General features: G+C 35.4%; 1 protein-coding gene across 1 annotated transcript in view; it reads right to left on the bottom strand.

The window, feature by feature from the left end:
• DDHD1 (DDHD domain containing 1) overlaps positions 1 to 27819 on the bottom strand; it is a 75172-nt gene that overhangs the window by 6317 nt on the left and 41036 nt on the right. Inside the window, 8 exon segments of the mRNA XM_010847774.1 lie at positions 3409 to 3492; positions 6061 to 6252; positions 7256 to 7508; positions 10165 to 10314; positions 14629 to 14704; positions 16323 to 16585; positions 24140 to 24246; positions 25503 to 25609. Of these exon segments, the coding sequence (XP_010846076.1) occupies positions 3409 to 3492; positions 6061 to 6252; positions 7256 to 7508; positions 10165 to 10314; positions 14629 to 14704; positions 16323 to 16585; positions 24140 to 24246; positions 25503 to 25609 (1232 nt within the window).

Raw genomic sequence — 27819 nt, 5'->3', positions numbered from 1 at the left:
AGAAAAAAAGGAGAAATAAGAGGAAAAACGAAGAGATGGGAAACACACATTAAAATTGGTGAAGCCCATACCATGTTATTTCTAAGAATTCCTTTTAAAGGCCACTGTAGAATGCCTTCCTAGGCCAACAGTCTTAAACAACTGTTATTCTAAAGTTAAAGGGAGATTTTTCCTGTTACAACCAGTGTTACTCGGCTCCACTTTGATTTTATGTCCCTGAAATGTATTCTTATTGTGCTATCACTGTGCAACACTGCCTTTCGTATACTACAAACTCAAATGATGAACTTATTGCCTCATTATGTGTCCCTGTCCTTCTTATCACCTACAGGATTTTTAATAAGTGTCATTAACTAGATTGGCTTACCCCATCCCCTCCCTATTTATCTGTAGGTTGTCCCCATCAAAATGGAAATTTAGGTAACCAGCTTGTACTCGATGAACCTATTTTACAGTCTCTCATCTTCCTTAAAAGGTTTACCCCAGGCAGTCTGGTTTGCAGCTGACACCATATTTGTGTTGGTTTTACAGGCGGGTGGATGGATGGATGTAGGTGGGCCAATGTCTCATCTTTTTCTTTAAGTAGATCACAGAATTCCCAACGGTGTGAGGTCACTACATGGTAGTACTATGCTACATGTGCTGTGAGATGTGCTCTTGGCCAAAGACGGCCCAAATCTACACGGAGTTGCCTTGGACCAGCCTTCTCATTATTATTGTATCAAGAAGGGGTGGCACTAGACAGGTTAGTATGTTCCTAGTTTCTTTCACTGAATTAGGTCAAGAAAAAGGAGAACATAAAATCACTCAATCCTTTTCTCTGGAGTGCCTACGAGTTAACATTCCTGTATCTACAAAAAGAGAATTTAAGATTCCTCAAAGTTGAGGAGAGGTAAAAATGAAAAAAAAAAAAATTTGCTGGCTTTTAACAATCATCAATAATTTGCTTTCACTGTTTTAAAACATGGGTTGAAGGAAATGGCAACCCACTCCAGTATTCTTGCCTGGAAAATCCCATGGACAGAGGAACCCGGTAGGCTACAGTCCATGGGAGTCACAAAGAGTCGGACACGACTGAGCAACTTCACTTTCACCTTTTCTTTTCTTTTTGGGGGAGTCATGCATATGGGCACATTTTCTTCCTTATTCTCCTAGCAAATGTCTGCCATCTACCCAGGCTGAAGGCAGAGTTTCCTCAGCACTCTGCCTTCAGTAGAGTGTTCTTTTGTGCACAGGGCTTGTCAAACCTGGAATATGGTGTTAAAAAGTAAAATACATGAATAGAAAGTAACCATTTTACCAACTGGACAAGTTTCTTCTATTTAAAGGGAGTGTCTTAACTAAGAAAACCTTAGTATCTAGTACTAAGTAGAAAGTACTAGTAAAGGAAACTGGGTTTCCAAATGACAGAAGAATCATTTGCAATATATGATCAGGGTTCTTGATAAATTATATCTTATTTTTCCTCTGCCTGAGAGCAACCATATATTTTATGTAGTTAGATGTTTGATAGTCAAGGAATATTTACATTTTGTGACTTATCATAGCTCCAAATATATTTAAAAACATTCTCTAAAAATCCTTTATTTAAAAAAAAAATAGCAAAAACTCCATAATGAGCTTTATAATTAGTTGCCATTTTCTGATCTCCAAATTTCCCAACACTAATCTACTCTGAAAGACATTCAGACACCTAACATTTGACAACAGATGGGCTATTTGGGGAAACACAGGCTCATAAGAATACAAAGGAACTTCTGGGGATGGCCAGATCTGCTGGATCCTCTACCATCTGGTTGGAGAAATGTTCCTCAGCATATTCAAAACTACTCCCTTCTACTCATCCTTGGTTCTTCTCAGAACTAACTTCTAGATCTCTGCATAACCTGTGCTTCCCATCTCTGTGTTTTCGCTTGTGCTGTGCTGTTTCTTTTCTCTGCAATGTCTCTTCATCTCTGCTTATTTAAGTCCTACTTCCACAAAACCTTTTTTTTTCATTTCTCCAGGTGAAAACATTTTCTCTCCTTAGAATCTCTGTCATGAGGTTCAGCACATTCTACCATATATTATATTATTTCTGTAGTTATCCACCTTCCCTACAAGAATATACTCCCTCTAAAATATACTTAAGTTTCCACATAAGCATTTAACATCTTTATGGGCAGCACTGAAATTGGTTCATCCTGGTGCCTCTTCTAGTGACTATCTACTTGCCTCATGGTACAACTGTTGAATGAATAAAAACAGGAGAAGAGAAAATAGAAGCCATATACATATTACCATCTGAATCAATGTGGGGTAGTTATGACAAGTGGTCTAACTGCTTAGGTAGCTGGGATGGCTTTAAGGGAGTGGATAAAAGGACTACTTGAATGTAGGACAAATAGATTAACGGATTAATTTTCCTTTCTCTAATATTCAAAAAGCACAAGTCAGTTATTTCTTTACAGAAGTGACTATTACATGAGCAGGGACTAGAGACAGCACTTACAAAAATCATTTCTTGAGAGGAGTTCACTGAATTAGATCATCACAAACTGCTGTCACGGGGCTAAAAACCCAAATCAGCTTGTTATGCTGACACCCTGTTTTGGGAGCTATATCTAGTTAAGAATTTTTTTTTGAAAGAAGAAAAAATGCATGAAAATTAGCAATTATAAACATGGAAATTGCAAAATCAGATACGGTTTGAAAACACAAGGAGAAACTTGTAACTTACTTTTTTGGTTAAAGACAAAATCCATTATTTTTAAAAAAGGAAAGAGAAAGGAGATATAGAAAAAAAGGAATGAGAAGTTAAGATAAAAATAATTTTAAACTGCTAAGATTAATTTTTACTAATACATTTTGAATCTGCTGAAAATCAGGAGATTGAAAATATCTCTTGTAGCCAATAATTTTTTTCAAAGCAAGCCTATACCTCTAAAGACCATTAAATATTTGTGTTGAAACCAGGTATCATCTGTGGCATACTAACAGCCCTAGGGATAGTGTTATTAATATCTGAAATAACTAGGAATGATTAAACTCTTTATACTATGAAATCCTTTTATATTTAAATATATTACATGAAAAGAACAGTGAAGCTCTCTGAAGGCTGGAGGGCAACAGAGAAGAAAGAAAATGGCCTAATGCTTTTCTTCTCTCTCTAAAGAGTTCCTTCTTTGGAGAAGCACATAGGAGTATGATATACTTTAGCACACTAAGTAACTAATGAATACTCCGGTTTCAGGACCACTACCATTTAAGATTAGGAAATACAGGAAGAGAATACATTTGAAATAGTCTGTTAATGGTAACATTCAAGCTGCTCTCATAGAAAAACTGAACAAGTTTTCAGTGAGCAGAAGAAATCTAAGTAGACCGTTTTCACAGCGTTCTGAATGCTATTCCTGACATATACCATACCGAGGGTATTATCTTTATTCTGTATTACATTTTCCGGAAAAAGAAGTTGTGGGAGATTAAAGAACGATTCTTGAAGTCTGAAATCTGTGGAAAAAAAAAAAAAAACACAAGATGCTTTAAAGTGTTGGCTGATGGTTACAAATGGCCTTCAGTGATGCAGTGGCCAAAAGTTAGAACAGTACTCCCAAATAAGCTGATTAAACCTAGCAAACAAAAAGAAGTACACAATTAGGTTTCTGTAAAGAGCTCTGTCATGGAAAATGTAAGCATAATTAATTTTGAAATACAATGTCATAATCTGTTAACGCTCAAACATCCCCCAAATTTATAGTTCATTTAAGTTCTAACCTAGAGGCAAAACAGTGCTAAAAGAAACAAATTCTTTTCATGATATGTTACAAACACAAGGGGGTACAAGAAAAGAAACAGTAAAACCACCAGAAATAAGCCTATACTTTTCAAAAGAAATGAAAAGCAGCTATATAAGATGCTTCAAATTGATGTCAATGAAGTAGTTTCAATTGACAACACTAACTCTTCAAAGTGAGAAACCCTGATTGATCACGAATTCAGTCTGTGTTCATCTTACCCTCAAAAAGCAGGAGAATCAAAGTCGGTAGCCTTAGAATGAAGGTTATCGAGAAGAACTGAGGCAATCAATGTGAGCAAGAAGGAAGCCAGAATCACCTAATCACAGTGATCAAATTCCAGAAAGAAGATTTAAGGAAGAACGATTTTATGATTTGCAAGATACAGCCAAAATAGCAATTATGATTTAAGAAATTTATCTAAACCAGGATTACAGAGAAGAGTATATTACTGAAGCAAGTCAAAGGTAAATCTAGAGGATTTGATTTAAAAGGCTTAATTCTTCTACAGCAGTTGTCCAATGTCAAAAGTTGGACTTTTAAAATCTGTATCTAAAGATGAAAACACGAAACTAAGAAATCATGTTAGCTCAGTTAGCTGAGTCTATAGTTGGTAGGGAATTTACCATTAGAACCAACAAAGAATTTATATGCAAGAATGACAGAAAACGTATTTTGTTCAAATATTTTAACGCAATAAAACTAAGCATTTCTACCTTCACATGTCCTGGAAGAAGAAATAAGTTTCTTCTTTATTATCATTATCACTTTCAAATTTCTATGTTAAATAGCAAAAACACTAAAAGACAGTTTTTTCCCTCAGATCCTATAGAATTCTGGTATCTTCCTTACCCCTTCTCTGGGGCTCAAATTTGACCCTGCTTTTCTTGTTCCCTTATTCACCCTCATGTTTACTAGCATCATTGCTGTGCATTAACATTACAAGTAATTGTGGCTTTTTACCCGCCATCTTACAAAATTATTTAAAGTTATTTTTCTTCAGAAGTTTATAGTTTTCTTTTGACATCTGTATGTTACAACAAAATTTTATATTTTCACAATCTCATTTCTGTTATTAAGCAATAAATCATAGAGTAACTCATAAAAATATGAATTTTGTACAAATATCAAAACCTAAAATGAATTTTTTAGGCAGTGTTCAAAGGCTTGAAATTATAAAATTTCTAGTATTCAGAGTCAGGCATAGGATTAAGTTTAAAAAATGGAATTGGCCCAAATAGGAATGTCCATCTCAGCAATGGCTAGGATAATTCATCGTGGATTGGGGCTGACTATGGAGAAAGATCCAGCCTCTAGGACTGTCACATCTCAACTTCCTTTTTAATTTTTTATGAATGGCAATGAATGCTGTTCATTTTAAAATTCAGAGCAGCAGACACGGTAAGAAAACAAAGCTAAGCATCTGAAATGAACTGTTTAAACATTTTTAGAGAATGAAAATAAAATTTTCTTCTTGCTATAGTTACGGAAAGGAAGTAACTAGTTTCAGAATCTACATTTCCTTATATAAGTCAATGGAAACTAGGACTCACTGGTTTTACTTTACTGGACATTTATAAATAAGCTTTAAGTTTAGACCCTCAGAAGTAAATATACACTAAGTGTTTTAGTGTTTCACAACTATTTAAGATTTTAGACCTTATAAATCCACTGGAAAAAATTAAATAAAGCATCATTCTATTGCTAAGTCCAGTATAATTACCCATTCTTTCATTCATTTCTTGAGTATCTACTTTACACAAGGTAGTAGGGACAGGATGGGAACCACAGAGTGGATCTAATACAATTAAAGTTTTGAAGGCTTTATAATTAGGTTGATAAAGGGAGCTATGGGATTAGTACCAGGATGGTTTTGGCAGAGCATTTTAAAAACGGTATCAAGAGTAGATACAGCATAGATCTGCAGCAACCAAATGAATTTTTAAAGCTGAGAAGACCATGTTTAAAAATAAAAACAAAAAAACTACTTTTATGGGAGTGCTTACCACAAAGAGATTTGTTTTATCCTTGATGTGTAAGATCTCTGTGCGACAAGGCACTTACTAATGTTCTTAACTTAATTCACCCATGCAGAGAGTAAAACTGCATTTACCTGCGAATTATTCCTGAAAATGTAAGTAAAGAAAAGCACTTTTTTCTTTAAAAGCTAGGGCGTACTTTAGATTACAGACTGGACTGCTAGTGTTAATATCTTAATGCTCTTTGTCTTCCTCCAGTTTAAAAAGGACACAGTATAAACCTGGAAAGAAGAGTATGAACTAACATGCAGAGTCAAGAAAGCCAGAACTGCTGTGTGGAAGGGTCTGCGTTGCCACGGTGGTCATGGGCGGGGAGGCAACTGGCTTCTTCTCGTCTTCTATGGAGTCCCTTGATGTCTCAGATGGCTGTGATGCAGATGAACGTCCAAATCTTGAGAACAACATTCCTCCAAGTCCCTTTCCAATGCTTGCAGCCCCTGCATTTCACAAAACAGGCCAGTCATTCTGCTGAATTACACCACGTACCAGGCTAAAGAGCACCACCCATAATTACAGTCAGTTGGCAGAGAGACTAAGCCCTGGTCATGTTTTTCCAGGGTGGGAACACAAAAAATTTGCAATTTATATTGTAGGTTTCTAAATAAAAATAGTGTTGAACAGAATGAGAGTTGTACAAACTGCAGGAATATAGCTTACAAAGAAAAAAAGATTCTATTTTATTCAAGTGATCTTTGTTTTTTAAAGTATTTTATAAGATTAAAAATATTAATAAAAAGAACCATGCCATTCATATGGGCATATATTTACTATTGGTATGCCTACTCCGGAAGTGAAGTGGATCTGTTATAAAAAGCTGTGAATAAACAATCTCTATGATGAATATCAATGAATCCAGCAGATAGAGCCTGCTTACAGTGCCATCTTGTGGCATTTTATATTAAGGCAACTTGTAACCAAAAGCAAAGGACAAATTAAGTGGCACACAACTGAGCTCCAGCGCCACACCAAACACTGTGGGTGGAACTGGAGACCACGCAAAGAGAAATTCAATATCCTTGTTGCTCTCAAGGAGGACACGATTTGAGAGACTTTTAGGACACAGATCAGAGAATGGGTTGGCAAGGGCACCCTTAGTACTCAAGCACACCCTCATTTCACAGATGAGGGAGACGAGCATTAAAAACTACGTGACTTCTCCAGATTTCACAGCAAGTGATGGGGCCAAGGTTAAAATGAGGAACTTGATGCCTCCACCTTTTGGGGTGTGTGTGCATCAAGGTTTCTTATATTCTCTAACTACAGGATCTGATCTAACTAGAGAATTTAGGGCTTTTGCCTTCAAATATAAGGAGAGTAGTTAACTCTATACATTAACTCTCAGATGTTTTGTAATATATAGAGTATTTCCAGGTACCTAAAATTTAATGACTATATAAAATTTCTTAAGTTCATTGATGAGGAATACCGAAGAGAAATTACCTAATATGCTTGCTTTGCCTATATTTGTTATAGATTCCCCATAGTGTCGGCGAGACAAGACTGGCGAAGTCACAGGGCTTGGTATTGTTGAGATGCCTTCATTCTCTGAAATTGAGGTAGGATCTTTCGCTGGGTGAAGAAAGCTTGGCTTCATATACTCATAAGGTAGAGGATTGGATGTATTATACCAGTGGATCTGCACAGGTGAAATGTTGCTGTAGTGTTTCAGTATTAATGGTTCTAATCTATAAGCCTTGATGTAAAAAAATTCAAAGAAACAAAACATTAAGGCACAATGCTTAGGTTTTAGTAAACTGTTCATTCTGATTCTACTGTGTGCTCAGAGGACCTTAGGAAATGATTAAAAACCTGACATTCCTAACATGTATTTCTATTTCTTCACTGTTAGTAATATATCCTTAATGATGAGACTACAAAAAAATTAGAGTTAGTCTAGGCTAATAGTGCCCTTTAAATTAGTTTTTCAGTAATATTAGTTGCTCAGTCGTGTCTGACTCTTTGCGACCCCACGGGCTGTAGCCTGCAAGTCTCCTCTGTCCGTGGGATTCTCCAAGCAAGAATATTGGGAGTGGGTTGCCACTCCCTTCTCCAGAGGATCTTCCCAGGGATTGAACCCCGGTCTCCTGCCTGTGGGCATGAGCTACAAGGGAAGACCTTGTAGCTACAGGGAAGTTTGAACTACAGGGAAGACCTTGTTTTTCAGAGGAATATTCATTTTTATTATGTTCTGATAACATCTAGCAATTAGATTATATTAAGTCTCATGAACAAAACTGAAGCAGTAAACAGTAACTTGGAACACAGTAAATAAGCTCAATTTTTAACATCTAAGCTCTCAGTTGACCCTATTTTCAAGCAGATTAATGTAGTACATGAGATGATGATATAAGACCATTTGTCTAAGGTGAAATAGGGACGATATAGCAGAAAAGGCAATGGACTTGGCATATAATTCCCTGCATTCATATTCTGGCCTCCGTCACTTATTAACTATATGACACTCACCAAGTCACAAAGTCTCAGAGCCTCAGTTTCTTAAGCTGTAGAAAAGAAATAATACTTTCTAATTTCTACTACCTCAGAAGGATGTTGGGAAGAATAGATAAGTTTAGAAAAACTGCCTAGCACAGTTCTGACATAACTATTAAAAAAAAAAAAGCACAGAAAAATTGTAAAATGAATAACAAATAATTTGTAATAATGAGTTTGTAATCCTCCATAATACAGCTGACCCTTAAACAACACAGGAGTGAACTGCATGGGTCCACTTATACGTGTGTGTTTTTTTTTCCATAAATAGATATTAAAGCACTACATGGTCTGCAATTGGTTGAATCTGTGGATACGAAACTGTAGATATGGAGAGCTGACTATCAGATTACACACCAATTCTTGACTGAGCACAAGGTTGGTACCCCAACCCCAGAGCTGTTCAAGGGTCAACTGTATAATAAAGTTTAAGATTATACAAAATATAGCTCACAGTTCACCTACAATCTTAAGTTCACTTTCAAGTTATAGGAAAATCAGTAAAATGAATGGATATAACAATACACTTAAGGTCTAATTAAGTGTTTTGCATATGTTTTACTTAATCCTAACAACCTTGAGGTAAATATTATCATCTGCATCATATAGATAAAAAATAGATAGTCTCAGAAGTGACCTGGCCAAGATTGTACAGTCAGTATTTGAATTTAACACTAGATTCCATTTCAGTGAATTTTATTTCTTAAATATAGTAGTTTTGATTTTTTTAACATATGGAAAATTTTCTAAAATTCTAGCGTTTAGTCAATGTTATATTTATTTGGTACTAGCCAAAGATCTTTTGAAAGACTTTAGAGTCATATAAAGCTGTTTTTCAGAAAATAAATGCTATTTAAAATAGTTTGTCTTAAATTTAGTTATATTTAATACTTGTCCCCAATATGATTTAATGAAGAATTTTTCTCATCCAAAAATCTTACTTCACATTAAACTGTTCACCTGGATGCAAGATCCTTATTTACATTAGAAAAATTTATTTTTATTTACAAAAATTTAAATTTATTTACATTAGAAAAATTTACAAACATAACAGAGAATGCAAAAATCCAAAATGTTGTAATTCTACCAGACTAAAATAAATTCTTCCACTTTTCCATGTTTAATACACAATATTTAAATATTCTCAATTTTAAGAGGATCTACTACACACATTTCAATGTTGCAACATGCTTTAGAGAACAAAGTATTTAAAGTGGATTTTTAAATTTTATGGCTACTACATTATTGGAATTACAACTGGTTAAGGTTTGAAAGTTCAGAAGACTCCTGTCCTTTGGATTAACTGGATCCATTAACTGGATAGTACTTTTACATTATGCTTTCATTCTACAAATACAACATAAACAGAACATCTTTAAGGTATTTTACTTCCTAATCCCTAAACCAAAGAAAAATATTTTAAAAATATGAACTTATCAAGCGTAATAGATAAAGCATACCTCAGAGGTACTGCATGTTTGCTTCCAGATCACCGCAATAAAGTGAATCACACAATTTTTTTGGTTTCCCAATGCATATAAAAGTTAAGTTTCCACTATACTTAAAAGTCTGTTAAATATGCCACAACATTATGTCTAAATAGCAAAATATATACCTTAATTAAAAAATAATGCTGTTGGAAAAATGGCATCAATAGACTTACTCAATGCAGGGTTGCCGCAAAACTTCTTTGTAAAAAATAAAAAACAAAACTGCATTATCTGTGAAGTGCAATAAAATAAGAGATGTCTGTAAATGAATACTTTCTCATCAATTCAGCAGTACCTTGCAAGATTTCTTACAGATTCTCTTAGGAAAAATTTAATATTGAGACACAGATATCCATATTTACAACTCACCACTGGATCTGTTGGATGGAAAATGTTTAGTAATCGGTTACAAATCTCTCTGGGCAAAATATGGTCTTGACTTCCAGTGTTTCCCGGGCGGATGCCACGCAGTGCCAAAAAAACTGCTAGTGGGGATCCCATACAGAAGAAATTTTCAACCTACAATGATAAAGTCACCCTAAATTTAAAAAATGGTGAACTGTTTTTCAAAGAATTTGGACATAATGTAATATATGGTAAAATACAAATAATAAAACTATTTCCAAAATATATAATTTTAAATGAGTTGTGTCTAGATTGTATTTGCATTACTTGTTAAATATATAACCACCATTAATTATTTTAAACTATCCAGGAGCAGCTTTAGTACCTTTAAATGTAACAGAAAATGAAGAATGAGAATAAGGAGAAGGAAGACTTATTAAGCTACTATTTTGTGTAAAGTAATATTAGGTATTCTGAAACATATATAGACCAATAAGGCTGAGCTTCTACACCCAAGAGTTTATAATCCTGCAGAGGAGACAGAGTAAAATAGTGCATAAGAGAGGGAAAGTGTGCTACAGGTGAGTAGATAAAGGATGTGCACTGGCCATAAGAGATGAAGAGGATTTCCAAAGTTGGGGTTGGGATACACTGGGGCTGGAAAGATACTCCATACTGATAGAACCACATGACCTAAAGCAGAGGCGGAAAAGAACTTGGCTTAATTTAGAGGAGAGAAACAATCTGATAAGGTTGAAGACTGGCTATGGGGAAAATGTAACTGGAATGAGAAATGTACAGAACCTTGACTATTTGACTAAGAAAACAGGGCATAATTTATTTTACAGGTAGTGAAAGACAACAGGATTTGACCCACATTTTAGGAGGTGAATAAATCTGGTAGTAGCTTGTGAATGAACTGGAAAATTAAGTAAACCACGTTTTTGTTCATAATTAGTTTGAGGTATCTGTAACGTACCTAACAGGTAACTGAGAATTTAGGACAGGAGATATAGAATTGAATATGTCATCATCTAAGTCTATGTGTCACCATTATAGAAGTGATATATAACATTGAGAGAATGGATAAAACTGCTTAGGAATCACATAGAATAAAGTGGCTTTAGATAGAACTACAAGGAATGTCTGCATCTGATGAGTAGGTAAAACTACAGAAGAGAGGGTTAAAGAAGAAAGAGAACCAGGATAATGCAGCAGCATGGAAGTCAAGGGAGGAGAGGGCTTCAAGAAAAACAGGGTAGTCATGAGTACTGGATTACATACAGAACATGATAGCTTTCCCTCCTAAACCCACTTTACCTCTCTATGTTCCATATCTTGATTCAAGATATCACAAATTCATTCCTCCCTCTTATCTCCAACACCTAAGAAGTCATTCCAACAGATTCTAACATTTCACTTCATCACTTCTCCTCTGGACTATACTGTAACAGTGTCCCTGCCCCCAATCTTACATATCTTTAATCTCTTCCCATGCCCTTGGAGATTTTTTTTCCAAGTGAAAAAGTATATATGAATGAATATATATTTTGAAATGGTAGCTTAAAGCTAAATAAAGTTTAAGAAATTTTTGTTTTTAAAGAATGGAGTAACTTAAAGATGTTTGAAGGCTGAAGAACTGTATTAAGAAAAATAAAAAATATAAGAAAAAGCATCTGGAATAACAGTGACAGGGATGAAAGCATCAATTCTGAAAGGATTACTCTCATTACTTCTTCTAAAGTGAGAAAAGAATAAAAGATAAAGATACAAAAATAGTTAAGATAGAAGAGAAAGCTCTGTAAATCCTTTCTGCTTGATATACACATGCACGTGTGCATGCACACGTACACCCCGGCAAAATGGTTTCTACACTGGTCAGGCACTTCATAAATGTTTGTTAACTTGCTAAACCCATGGATTAAAGAACTTTTCTTCGTTTATGATTGATTTGCAGTTTGGTTGACAAACACAAAGGAATTCCTTATCTCTCCAGTAAGAGTAATGACTGCTTTAGTGTTATCTACAGCTGTCAAAAGAATTTTGTGGGTGAAGAAAAAATACTTTAGCCATTTAGTCTAAGTACTCTGTATAGAGATCAATGAACAGAGGAATTCAGAGATATTAAGTAATCTGGCTAATATTACATAACTAGTTAGTGGCAAAGCCTCATGATCACAATCGAAGTCTTTTACTCTCCAGATCAATGTTTGTTGATACTTTTTTTACTCTTTTTAAAGTTCAGTGGTCACATGTGACAAATCTAATATTTTATTCTGAAAGTAAAGCCATCTGCCAGTCAACAGGCATATAAGACTTCTGTTTCTTTTAGAACTCTGAAGTTCTAAATAAATTTGCCAATGTATTACATATTCCTTTTTGAGCATGCACGCTAAGTCATTTGTGTCCGACTCTTTGCAACCCCATGGACTGTAGCCTGCCAGGCTCTCCTGTCCATGGGATTCTCCAGGCATGAATACTGGAGTGGGTGACCATTTCGATCTCCAGGGGATTTTCCCGACCCAGAGATCAAACCAGCATCTCTTACGTCTCCTGCATTGGCAGATGGGTTCTTTACCGCTAGTGCCACCTGGGAATTTTAAATTTCAGTTATCTATATATTTTTCTCTATAAGTAATTACATAAGTAAAAATTCATATTATTAGACTACATGACCATGTATTAGAAAGATATACCAACTATAGGGTGTCGACTTAAAAAAACACGCAACAGGAAAGTTGTGAGTTAGGTTTTATTTGGGGCAATATGAGGACCGCATCCTGGGAGACAGCACCTGAGGCAGCTCTGATAAACTGTTCCAAAGGTGCAGGGGGGAAGGTCAGTATATATGTGATTTTGGTGAAGGAGGAATACATGCAATCAAGCACATATTTTTCCAGAAGGTTTCTGCTAGTCACAAGCAACAGTCATCACTATGAATGATTTTAGTGCTTTTAAAGACATGAGGAGATACAAGAATTGTGCTCATAAAATTGGCTCTGGAAAATCCCTAGCTATCTGAAGACCTGTCCTGCCAGTCTTCCCAACCACCCCCCAAATCCCTCCCGCCCCCCGCCCTGAGTACAGAATGCCTCATTTCTGCTCTTCACCCTGAACTCCTTTCAGGGGGCTGCTGAAGGTTAGCAGCTGCAGCAGCACATGATTTAATCCTTATGGAGGTAGATGGCAAGTCCCAATTTGTGGTTGACAAGGGCATAAATTCTAGAAGGTGATAATTGAATTTTGAGATTCTAATATACTTAGTGGATAATACTCAACAAAACCCAGGACATGAAATAGAAGAGTTTATTTTTCCTATCAGAGCAATTCTACATATTTAACATTGATCATATATAATAATGGTGGTAGATATGGAACTCAAATTCCAGGTGGGGGTGACTCCAAAGACCATGCTCTTATGGGTTTTGAATGTATCTTATAACTTTTTTATACGGCTTATAAATGTTTAAGTTAAAAAAAAAACTTTATAAGTCAGAGAAATAGATTGAATAAGTATGTCTGCATCATTCTAGCATGTAACATGTATGTTAAGTTCCTATGATAAAACAAACAGGTATCAAGAAGAGATAACACAGTACACTAGACATGGGCATATATTCAACTGGAAATGAGTATTAGGAGACTTATGTCATGCTCCATTTAACACTGCAAATAAGCTGTTATTCAGCTATAAGCTGTGTCCTTTCCAATAGGCCAATGTCAATGTCTCTCTGCTACTTTTTATTCTTTAAACCACTGCTAAGACAGATCTATTCTGATGCTCAAAAACCCTGAAAAGCTTTCCACTATCCCATCAAATCTAGGTTCTCTTCCTACTTTCCCACAGCCCCCATGCCCTGCATCTTGTATCTTCTAGCTGAACTGGCTTGCTCACCTTGCTCCAAACTAACTGCATTACATGCACATCTTGTGCTTCTGTCACACACTTCAGCTGACACGCCAGCTTTCCATCTGTGGAATCATCACTGATATACTTCCAGCTATTTTCCTTACCATATACAACTAGTTGGTCACAAACGTTTAATTTTAAATACTAGATATTTCCCAGATCTGTCTCTATTTTTGGACATACTATGGGTTATATCCCTCCACACCTTGGTTTATGCTGTTTCTTTTAAGAACAGAGCATTTCTTCTTTCCTCTACTTGGCAATATCCAATTTACAGAGATTAAGTACAAATGTCATTCATTTATAAACCTTTATAGGCAAAATTAAACCTCCTTCTTGTGCCTATATATTATTCTGTATAATAACCCCAGTAATGCTGTGTTATGTATTTTGAGCCTTGTCCATTCTTTTCTTAGTAGAATCTAGAAACCAGCAGGGTCCAACACACTGTAAGGGTTCAAAAAAAGACTCATTTCAAAGAATAATTAGGATTTCATTTGATCCCTAATGTCATGCTTCAAATGATGCTTGACAAAAAACTGAGATGAACAATGAAAATCTGATCTGTCTTTCCTTACCTTAAATTTTAAGGCAGGTGTTTGTGTCATAGATGATGCTTTCAATCCATGTAGCCGTTCTTCAATTTCTCGTAGCCTAGGGAGGAGTATGAGATTACATACACATTCATATTCATGATTTCGTAAGTATTAGATGCTCACTAGTCTACTAAACATAAAGAAATCATCCAATTCCTCAAATTAATCCTTGACAGTATTTAATAAATGAACTTGCTGTAGTACAGAAAGTCTATAAAAGTTTACAAAGTAATTAGTAAAAGTACCCCATTCTTCCAATACATGCTGTTAATAGGTTTTGGAGGGGGGAATCTTTAGTAAAATGTGAGGCACATACAAGCATATACACACTTTAAAAAAACCACACCAAATGTTCATACCACACCCTTTTCTATGGCTTTCCTTTTTCTACAGTTAATGAATCTTAGCAATCTTTTCACTTCATTGCCTCCTAACCTACTTCAGTCTTTATAACAACTTTAATTGCCCATATCATATAGATAAACCCAGTTTAGCCTTTCTCTGTTGATGAACACAGGTTATTTCAACTTTTTCCTAATACAATGCTCTGTATGTACTTACATTTAATAAACAGTGGAACAAATTTAAGAAGGTTCAGTTCATTTTCTAAACCTTTTAAAAACATTTTACTTGAATTTGTCTAAAATACAGCGTTACAAAAACAAAAAACAAACAAAAAATACAGTGCTAAAGTTTGCAACATGACATTTTCTTTCACAACTATTAGCTACTTTGATACTATAAAAGTTATGTGTTTTCCCTATGGTACTTATTAATAAAATTCTAATGAAATCCTTAGACAATTTCTATATGATGAAAATAAATTCAATTCTTCCTGAGTAAAGGTTTAACTTAACTAAATTGGCTGTTTTATATAATGCTATCAAAATGAGTGATGTTTCACAGATCTCTTAGAGTCAGTTGAATGACCATCAAAAGGACAAGAGCATATAATTAGAGATATAGATAGGAATGTAGCAAAGAATTAAAAGACAGTATCAGGCATATTCTAGGATTAACAGAATCAGAGGCTTATTAACTTGATGGATACTTATAATCTCGAGTGCATCTGATACAATAGTATATATATTTACTATTTTTTAAAGAAAATATTCTAACACATTAACAGTTCTCACATGAGATTATGCATGATTTTTATACTCTTCTTTCTACCTGATTTATGTTTTATATTTTGTTCAATTAACCTATCTACCAGTTGTATCAGAAGAAAAAAATAGATAATGCATCCAACTAAAAAAGAGTATCAGAAAGGATGTAAATGATTAAATAATTATAAAATCTGTCTAAAATATGTTTGCCAAGAAAAAAGGGCTTTAAAATTATTTTCAGAATACTAATAAGGTGGAGGCCCACCAGATTCTACACAGTGACTCAGCATGGAATAAGTTTTAGATTTCATTTCTAATTAACTGTGAAGAAAAAAAGAGAAGCAAAAAGAGGAAGATGGTAATTTTATGCTACAGAAAACACATGTAATTAGTATCAAAATTAATAGTCTCTTGCTTGATTAGGCATATTATTCAACAATCTTTGAATATTCTATTCTGTACCCTAAACAATGTATTTTTTCTTTATTATGAAAAATCTGAAGTTTTCTACTAAGAAGTCCAGTGATTCCATGAAGACATTTTAATTTCTTTTAAGAGATTTTTTACCGTCGTTTTGTTATATAGAGTTCATCAAGAAGATGACGTTCTTCGTAGCTCATCCATCGTTCATCAGGCAACTCTTCTTCCTTCTGCAGCAACTGTTCATAGAGTCGAACTGGATTCCAGCCAGTCATTATGTCATAAGTGATCACACATCCCAAGGAATGTGACACTATTGAGACTTTACCCCCTTTTTCCTCAAAGTTTGGATTCCGGGAACAGAAAAGGGAATATAATCGATTGAGCTCTTGCTGAAGGCCTTTAACTAGCTGTTTGAAATCAGAAAATATCAAATTAGAATAATCACTTCTATAAAGGTTACTTCTAAACTCAAATACGCTAAGAAAGAAAAATCTATTACTAGCCAGATATATCTAGGTTATTAAAATTACCTCAGCTGCTTCAGAACCCTACAGGAAATGATGTAAGGTAAAAGTGAGTCACTCAGTCATGTCCGACTCTTTGCAACCCCATGGACTATACAGTCCATGGAATTCTCCAGGCCAGAATACTGGAGTGGGTAGCCTTTCCCTTCTCCAGAGGATCTTCCCAATGTAAAGATGTACATAATATTATAATCCATAGCAACACTAAAGAACAAAGACAGATGTTACCCACAAAGATTCTTTCAGTCCTTAAACCAACTACCTAAGCCAACAGTTTCATGCATTAAAAAAATAAGTTCCATGTAGATTCTAGTAAGATTTCCAAAAAGCCTCTGGATATTTTTTCTTCATTGTAATGGAGTTATATGTTATTCTAAAGTCTTGTACCTTGTACTTTTTAAGCCACAGTAAATTTAGGAAAAGAATATCTGAGTTTATGATAACAGGGTTACTAACATATTATATATGCAACATATTATATACATTATTACTTTCTGCATTTAGATAAGAGTAATGTAATGAAAAGTCACTGTATGACTAAGGAAAATGGTTATGTTGATGGACTTGATATCCCAAAATTCCCATCACATTGGTAATATACAGTATTTTAAAATACTTTAAAAAAGTTCTATTTTAAGCAAGTAGGAATTTTTTAAGGTTTAGAAGTTAATAATGTGGGAAGTATCTTAGCCATTTTTATTTATAAAACTGCTTTCTTTGGAAATTTAGCTTTAATAAATATTACTGAAGTATTCTATGAAGTGAGAAGAACAAGGTTCTTTTGTTACTCAAATTCATTCATATAGGGAGGGCCCTGACCTGATTTTTAAGGTAGTCGTCTCCTCTTCCTATCACTGCTTACTACTATTTGGTTATAAACTTCCTGATACTCAACTTCTCATTTCAGTTCTTTTTAATATGTCAGCTGTTATTCAGACATACAAACAGTAATTACTAATTGCTTCCATATCTTGTTATTTTGTTTCAAGAGACAAGTTGCCTCCATTTGGTTCATTGAACATTCTTTAGCAGAATCAAACTGGAAATTATTTGCGCATTCATGCTTGGCTGGGTTGGCAGTGACATGAATGAAGGTGCAATGTTCTGGTTGCTAACCTCACAGACCTCTACTGCACAATACTGAGGTCCTTGTTAAAGCTACTGAAACCATGTACATGGTCTGGAGGGCTTGTTAAATATAGATTGCTAGGTTCCATCCTAGAGTTTCAGATTCAGCAGTTCTGGGGATCACACATTAGTGGTAAATGCCTATAAAAATATCCCAAGACATGGGCTGTAGGTAATTCTAGTCAACAGAATTTAAAAAGTAGGCAGTATGATGTGAAATTACATGCTTTGTTCAAAGGGAGCTATAATGTAATGCTTTGGACTTGGCTTTGATAAGAATATGAACCAACCCTTAAAACTTTGTAATTTTCTTAATTGATAATCTACATGAAGGGAGGTACTGAAAAAGCTAATTTTTTAATAAAATACATTTCTTTAAAAGCAACATTTGTTGATAGTGTTTACTTTTGAAGGGCTCGATTTTAAAACTCCTACCATGAAGTCTGCTGCTGCTGCTGCTAAGTCGCTTCAGTTGTGTCCGACTCTGTGCGACCCCATAGACTGCAGCCCACCAGGCTCCCCCATCCCTGGGATTCTCCAGGCAAGAACACTGGAGTGGGTTGCCATTTCCTTCTCCAGTGCATAAAAGTGAAAAGTGAAAGTGAAGTCGCTCAGTCGTGTCCAACTCTTTGCGACCCCATGGACCAAACAGTTCATGGAATTCTCCAGGCCAGAATACTGGACTGGTTAGCCTTTCCCTTCTCCAGGGGATCTTCCTGACCCAGGGATCAAACCTGTGTCTTGTGCATTGAGGCTTTACCACTGAGCCATGGGGGAAGCCCCATGACAATCTTTATCAATTGTGTAGTGTATGTCCATTTTAAGTGAGGAAGCTGAGAAATTGAGAAATTTTATGTAAGCTAGTTAAGTGGCAGATTTTAAAACTGCATCTATTTGACTACAAAGGCTGAGGAAGAGGAAAAAGGCTCTTGTGCCTATCAAATAAACCTAACAAGGTTAATTCACCAGACAGGCCTTAATCCTACAGAATCTTTGCTGGCTGTTATTTGTCATTACTTCCCTCAGGAAACATACACTATTGAAAAATAATTCAGTCTAGATATTGCCTAACACCAAGGAGTGAAAGTCGCTTAGTCATGTCTGACTCTTTGCGACCCCATGGACCAAACAGTTCATGGAATTCTCCAGGCCAGAATACTGGACTGGTTAGCCTTTCCCTTCTCCAGGGGATCTTCCCAAACCAGGGATTGAACCCAGGTCTCCCGCATTGCAGGCAGATTCTTTACCAACTGAGCTATCAGGGAAGCCCTGCCTAACACCAACCTTGTGCTAAATGAACTTTGATTTGCAGAGTCAGCTTTCCTTTTTAAAGAATAAGAACAATTTTTGCCCACTTCTCACTAAGTCTTTTTTATTTTCTTTCATTCTTCACAACGACTTAAGAAATGTTTGTCAAACTTTTCTGATGGTACCACCCGCGGAACTGTCAACAACACAAATTCCCAGGCTCTATCTCAGACCCACTGAGTCAGGATCTCCAGAGAAGAAAACTGCAAAAGTATTTTTTTTAGTTTCTTTTTTGTAACTTTTCATTTGGGAGTAATTTCAAATTTATAAAGCGTTGCAAAATAAAAAACTATACAAAGATCTTACACAGGCTTTATCCAAGATTCACCTAATGTGAACATTTTTCTATTTGCCTTATCATTTGTTCTGTTTCTATTAACACACACAACTTTTCATTTGGGAGTAATTTCAAATTTATAAAGCGTTGCAAAATAAAAAACTATACAAAGATCTTTCACAGGCTTTATCCAAGATTCACCTAATGTGAACATTTTTCCATTTGCCTTATCATTTGTTCTGTTTCTATTAACACACACAGAACTTTTTTGTGACCCATTAAGTACATGTTATGTATTTCATGGTCTTTTACCCCTAAATACTCCAGTGTATATTTCATAACAAGCACAGTGCTGTTATCAAGTTCATAATTCACAGTCACATATTTCATCTAATCTAGTTCCATTCAGATTTTGTCAGTTGATCTTATAATATCCTTTGTAGTGTTTCCTCTGATCCAGTTAAGAGAAGTTAAAATTAACTATCATGTCTCTCTAACCTTCTCTATCTGAAACATTTTCCACAGCCATTCTTTTCCTTATTATATTAACATTTTAAAATAATAGTCTCAATTCCTACTTTTAAATTACAACTTCCTCATTTTACATTCGTCTGACGTTCCCTTCTAATTGGAATGCTGCATAAATTATGCTCTGTCCTCCTCTGGATGTCCCTTAGAAACAACCCATAAAGGTGTTGCTGGATTTTTCCACTGTATACCTTTCTTTATTTTTTAAAAGCCATTCTGTTTTTTTCTTTAATTATGGTTTTATTCTAATGAGAGTCAACCAAGAGTTTAACCCAGGGAGTGACATGATTTAGTTAGTGTTGTTTAAAGATGTTTTTTTCCCTTGGTTGTGCAGCATGTGAGATCTTAAGTTCCCCAACCAGGGATTAAACCCACGTCCCTTGCAGTGAAAACATGGAGTCTTAACCACAAAACTGTCAGGCAAATCCTTCATTATTTTTAAACTAAAAGCAGTCAAGAGGATACACTTTATGCAAAAACTCTGTTCTGCATCAAACAACTACCCTCATTTTATTTTTTTTAACATTAATTTATTTATTTTAATTGGAGGCTAATTACTTTACAATATTGTATTGGTTTTGCCATACATCAACATAAATCTGCCACGAGTGCACGCATGTTCCCCATCCTGAACCCATACCATCCCTCTCTCCCCATACCATCCCTCTGGGTTATCCCAATGCACCAGTCCTGAGCATCCTGTATCATGCATTGAACCTGGGCTGGCGATTTGTTTCACATATGATATTATACATGTTTCAATGTCATTCTCCCAAATCATCCCACCCTCGCCCTCTCCCACAGAGTCCAAAAGACTGTTCTAGACGTCTGTGTCTCCTTTGCTGTCTCGCACACAGGGTTATTGTTACCATCTTTTTAAATTCCATATATATGCGTTAGTATACTGTATTGCGGAGAAGGCAATGGCTCCCCACTCCAGTACTCTTGCCTGGAAAATCCCATGGATGGAGGAGCCTGGTAGGCTGCAGTCCATGGGGTTGCTAAGAGTCGGACACGACTGACGACTTCACTTTCACTTTTCACTCTCATACATTGGAGAAGGAAATGGCAACCCACTCCAGTGTTCTTGCCTGGAGAATCCCAGGGACAGGGGAGCCTGGTGGGCTGCCATCTGTGGGGTCGCACAGAGTCAGACACGACTGAAGTGACTTAGCAGCATACTGTATTGGTGTTTTTCTTTCTGGCTTACTTCACTCTGTATAATAGGCTCCAGTTTAATACACCTCATTAGAACTGATTCAAATGTCAACCATCCTCATTTTAGCATTCACTGATGACTTTTGCCCAGTTCTCTCCTGCTTGATCCTATCATGATGGCTGCAAAATGAGACCTTTCCAACTCCAGCTTTCCTTCCATACTTACTAGTAAGCTCTGGGCATTCTACTGTAAGCAAAGGACCTCTCTTCTTCCCAATTTGTTTATCTATTTATAAGCGATAAGGACTTACAAACTTTTCAGTGATTTAAAATTCTTAAGTACATTAACCTTATTATAATTCTATAAAATATACTAATAATTCCTTACAATAAGTAATAGCTGTTTAGTTGCTAAGTCATGTCTGACTCTTTGTGACCCCATGGACTGTATAGCCCACCAGGCTCCTCTGTCCATGGGGTTCTCCAGGCAAGAAGACTGGAGGGGTTGCCATTTCCTTCTCCAGGGAATCTTCCCAATCCAGGGATTGAACCCAAGTCTCCTGCATTGCAGGTGGATTCTTTACCACTGAACCACCTGAGAAGCCTACAATAAGTAATAATACTAAATTATTTTGGTGTTCAAATTCTTCCAGATTTGGTCAGTGGGATCTGCTTCTTTAAGTCATTCTATGTCCATGCGTCTTGCCTCATCGTTCTTTTGAGCAGTTTTCCACCTTCTGTCAAAACAAGTTCTTTCGGCTTTGACTTGAACCTATACTGCCCTAGTCCTGGAAGCCATTTTCCCAAGAAACTCTACTTTTTCTTAGTGGGGAGTAACAGTACTAGGCAAAGATCTGGGTGCTAGGTGTGTTCATTAAGTTGGGGTGTCTGCTTCTTAGTCCTTTCAGTGGACAGAGATAGGAAATACATGCATATATTATGCATAACATAACATAACATGCATAATACACACATAAACATATATATATGTTTAAACATGTATGCTTAAATATATAGATGTTATCCACATACACCCACTTCTTTTCAAAGTCATATATTCACATTAATATCCTCAACTCCAATGCCTCCCATGGGGGTATTTTTAACGGGCACCATAACTGATTGTTCTAAAAAGGTATGTTTCAGAAACACTGCTGAAGATTGCTGATGAATCTCAGACACAAGTTCTCAGTGCTTTTCCATTAAATTCAACTGGATCAAAAAACCAACTAATTTAAAGCCCTGGGTGTTCTCCTTCCATTTCACTTACATTAGCTATCAGTTCCCTTCTCCTACTGAATATCTGTTTTACTCAATTCCATTCTGAGGAGAATACCTTTGAAGATACAAGAGCAAAATAAAAGGTGATCACTTTCTCAGTCATCATTCGCCAATGGCCAGAGGTTTGAATGTGACAGTTTTCCCTTTTTAGTTTTTCTGGATATTAATGCCAACTTTTAAAAAAGCACGTGCTACTTTTAGAGGACATGACTCAGAGCATGTTAATCTTGAAGACTCAGGATACCTTCTTAGGGATACTACCAACTGTGTGTGTGTGTGTGTGTGTGTGTACAGTAATATGCTTTCAGCCCTTTTCTTTCCCTTTTCCTTCTCTCACTGGTTTACTTGCAATACTATAGTTCAATACCCACTGTACACTATAAAGGCCTATAAACATGGAAATTATTAGAATTCTACTTTACCAACTAGGCCTTCCTTTTTGATCAGAATTAAGTCCAGAGGATGAGATGGTTGGATGGCATCATTGACTCAAAGGACTTGAGTTTGAGCAAGCTCAGGGAGACAGTGAAGGACAGAGAAACCTGGAGTGTTGCAGTCCGTGAGGTTGCAAAGAGTCAGCCATGACTGAGTGACTGAACAACAAAGTCCAGAAGAGCAGTTCTGCTTACAGCTCTTGTGTTATGTGCTCAGTTGCTCAGTAATGTCCAATTCTTTGCAATCCCATGGATGGTAGCCTGCCAGGCTCCTCTGACCATGGAATTTTCCAGGAAAGAATACTGGAGCTGGTTGCCATTTCCTATTCCAGGGGATTTTCCTGATCCAGGGATCAAAACTCCATCTCCTGCATTGACAGACGGATTCTTTATCACTGCACCATTTGAGAAGCCCGAAGCTGCTTTTACTGTTTTCAAATACATCAAGGCAAACCTTGCCCAATACTGGCATATGGCAATGGGGGATACAGAAAGAGAAATAAAGAAAAATCCTAAGGGAATGGTAGTTGGAAGAGAAGGAAGCTCCTATGGCAACTAAGCAAACATGCTTCTATAGATATACAAAAGATATCATGGATAAAGTTAGCGAATGAATGTGAATGAACAAAATTCGCAATGGATTGGCTTGGAGCAGCACAGCTGCTCTACTGGTAATTACTCCTTGTACTAGTTTCTTCATCCTTCAGATGAAGATACTAATCACACTGACTTCACAGGTAAGAATTAAACAAGTTAATGCATGTTAGGTACTTAATACTGCTATTTCCATGAAACCGAATTCTTTTTCTCTTACCAATGAAGTGACGAATTGCATTCATAGAAATTCTCTCATCCCTCTGATTAAACTTTCACTCCCTCACCTCCTTTAGGGTTACTTTTATGATGGATGAGCACCATTACCATTTGAGATCTATACAAATCCACTATAGAAATGATACAATAAAAGTAGGCCTATTATATACAAAACTCTAAGTGTCTAAAACTTTTGTGAGGACAATCCTCAAAGATATTAATCAGATTTATGAAAACTGACATATTTTCACAGAGCTATTTTCTAACCAAACTCTCACTTCCAAGATTATCATGTTACAATATTATTATCATGTTACAATATTGTTATCATGTTACAACATTAAGGGTCCCAACGGGCAGCTTAAGACTATCAAATGCACTATGAAACAGAGGCTATAATTTCTTATTTGCTTGTAAAACAAAAGAGAACATAAAATGTTAAAATTCAGGACACACATGCTATCACTCTAAAAAATAACCAATAAGCAACAAGATAATCATGATACTTACTTCATCTCTATACAGTGGGCTAGTATAATACATTATGTCCATTGCACTGCTGTTTAACATATCCCTTAAACCTCGCACTTTGTCTGGAGTAATGGAATCAACAGTGTCTACAAGTTAAAAAAAAAAATGAACTGAGAAGATAATTTTAGGGGAAAAAACAGTGAAAAAAATACATTCCCTCAGTGTTTCATATTAAAGTTTAAATACTCAAGACTACCTTTGAATCTGATGAAACTTACCTTCTTGAAATTTTACTATTTGTTAACTGAAAAATGATGAAGGGTATTTAACTACCACAAACATCAATGTACTTATTGGTGCTGAAAGATTGAAAACATTTCCTTTAAATCAGGAACAAGCTATTTAATAAAATTAGAAAAATTTTATTGATGTCCAGCTGATGTACAATAAGCTTTAGATGAACATAGTAATTCAAAAATTTTAAATGGTTATACTCCATTTAGAGTTATTGTAAAATATTGTCTATTGTCCTTGTTTTATACAATGTACCCTTGCAGCTTATTTATTTTATATGCAGTAGTTTGTACTTCTCAATCCCCTTTCTTGTCCCTCTCTTCCTGGTAACCACCTGTTTGTTCTGTTTCTTTTTGTTATATTCACAAGTTTGCTTTTTTTAAAGATTCCATATATAAGTGATATCATATAGTATTTGTCTTTGTCTTATTTCATTTAGCATAATATTCTGCAAGTGCATTCATGTCAGTGCAAATGGCAAAATTTCATTGTTTTTTATGATGTATTGGAGCTTCAGCTTCAGCATCAGTCCTTTCAATGAATATTCAGGACTGATTTCCTTTAGGATGGACTGGTTTGATCTCCTTGCTGTCCAAGAGATTCTCAAGAATCTTCTCCAGTACCACAGTTCAAAAGCATCAACCTAAACATTCTATTTTAATGGTTTTAATATTCAAAGGGCAAAACTTATTGTAAAGATGTATATTTTATGTAATTTCTCTGTGTTAGAGTAAAATTCATCAGCCCAAGGAATGCAGGAATGACAATAAAACAAAAAACCTAAGATTTTATCTTCCAAATACAAGGGAGGAAAATTATCAGGAAGAAACTGTAAGCTCATACGAAATTGTACAACAAATGCTTTAAAAGTATTGACAAGTCATTTTTCTGTCAAAAACTTTAGGGCATTCATGAAAACTGTACTATCAGAGAAATCTATATGGTGGTCCAAAATGATGTTAAGTCAATATAATTACTTATTTTTTTAAAAAATGGATTTTATTTTCCTAAATAATCTAGAACAAAGAGTGAGTATACATCAAGACAAATAAATTAAAAACACTTCATTTCCATTGACTAAATCATTTAATTTTTAAACAAAATGTACCTCCATCAAGAGTAAGTTTTGACCGCCACTCAACAGGCAGAAATTCAACATGTGTTGCATGGTTGGAAAAATGCCTTTCTTCTATTTTTCTTGCAGCCTCTCTCATCCTTAAAAAAACCAAACCAAAACAAAACTCTATCAGAGCAACTTCACATATGCATTTACATGGTATAAAATGCCTTCAATCATGACACTTCCAAATTGCTTATAACTCTGTCCAATTACGTTTAAATTACTGCTACATTATACAATAGTCTGTAATACTAAGACACCTTCATTTCAAAACTGTTTTCTTAAATTTGTCATCTCTGATTGCAAATATTTCAAGATTTGATACTATATTCTAAATAATTATAAGTCTTTAGTGGAGAGAATAATATATAATAAAATACCCTGTGTGTGTGTGTTAAGTCGCTTCAGTCATGTCCGATTCTGTGACCCTATGGACTGTAGCCGGCCAGGCTCCTCTGTCCATGGTATTCTCCTGGCAAGAATACTGGAGTGGACTGCTATGCCCTCCTAATAAAATACCCTACCTCTAAATAATTAGCACATTGTGGCCTGTCTTATTTCATCTATTTCTCCACACAATATAGGTTTTTAAATTCTACTTTGAAAATTAAGGTACAGCAAAATATTTTTTTAAACTTTTGAACTGAGCTCCAAATACAGCCCATGCATTGCAAATGTTAGATATCTCTTAAGTGTCTTTTAATCTATAGATCCTTCTCTTTCTTTTTTTGGCTTTGTAATTATTTTTATGTCCTGCAGAGTTTCTCAGTCTAATTTTTAATGACTGCATCCCCATAGAGTTCCTTAATTAGTGCTTCTTGTTGCCTATTTGGTGGTGAGATACAGGGGTCTTATCAGATTCAAGTTCTACTGTTTTGGCTAGACTACTACTCCATATATATATACATACACACACACATATCTGGTTTTCTCTTTTTCTGGTGATACTAGCAAATGCTGTGATCACTGCTTAGCTCCACTAATTTACTATGGTTGTAAAAAAGTGCTTTTTAAATCTCACTACTCCTTACACTTCAGGAAAGAGAAATTCTCCCACATCAAATACTTGCTTGCTGCTTTGTGATACAATCAAATAATTTCTGTATGAACTGAGAAAAAGCAGGATAAATGGTTAAGTCTTCTCTTTTATTAACAATTAAATACTGAGTTGTTAAGAGGTCTTATATTTTTTGACATTATTACTAACTCATAGATTTAAAACATATTTGAACTGTTCTAAACCATTGTAGTTATTATCTTTACTGATGCTTAAATCGTTTCCTTTCTGGTCAGTGAGTCTCTTCAAATTTACTTCTGTATTCTTTTAGATATGACCTCGGTAGCTTTTACTTATTTATTTATTTTTAAACAATTCAGTTGCTTTTAGTATCATTAAGTTGTATAACCAACACCACTGTCTAAGTTCAGAACACTTTCATTATTCCCATAAGAAACACTCTACCCAGAGTAGTCAAATCCTGTAATTCTTCCCTCCAGGCCCTGACACCATAAATCAACTTTGTCTCCATGAACTTGCCTATTTTGGATTTTTCAGATAAATAACATCTATAATATACGGTCTTTTGTGTCTGGCTTCTTTCACTTAGCATAATGTTTCAAGGTTCATCCATGTTGTATCATGAATCAGTTTTTCTTTGCTTTTTAAGGCTGAATGATTCTATTGTATAAATATATCACTTCTGTTTATTCATTCACCAGTAGATGGACATTTAGTTTTTTTGGGGGGGCTATTATAAATAATTCTGCAGTGAATATTAAGAAGTTTTTCTGCAGATACATGCTTTCAATTCTCTTGGGTATACACCTAGAAGTAGAATTGCTGGCTCACATGTTAACTCCACATTTAACTTTTCTGAGGAAAGTGCCAAACTGTTTTCTAAAGCAGCTGTACTATTTTACAATCCCATCAACAACATATGAGGGTTCTTATTTTTTTTTACATCCTTGCTAATATTTGCTATTTTCTATCTTTTTGATAAGAGTCATTGTAGTCAATAGGAAGTGGTATCTCCCTGTGGTTTTGAATTGCAATTTCTTAATGACTGATCTCCTTTAGAATGGACTGGTTGGATCTCCTTGCAGTCCAAGGGACTTTCAAGATTCTTCTCCACCACCACAGTTTAAAAGCATCAATTCTTTGGCGCTCAGCTTTCTTCACAGTCCAACTCTTACATCCATACACGACCACTGGAAAAACCATAGCCTTGACTAGACGGACCTTTGTTGGCAAAGTAATGTCTCTGCTTTTTAATATGCTGTCTAGGTTGGTCATAACTTTCCTTCC

This window comes from Bison bison, unplaced genomic scaffold (genome assembly GCF_000754665.1).
Source record: "Bison bison bison isolate TAMUID 2011002044 unplaced genomic scaffold, Bison_UMD1.0 scf7180017864254, whole genome shotgun sequence".
In the NCBI taxonomy this organism is placed as follows: Eukaryota; Metazoa; Chordata; class Mammalia; order Artiodactyla; family Bovidae; genus Bison; species Bison bison.
This window is presented reverse-complemented; position numbering and strand designations above follow the sequence as displayed.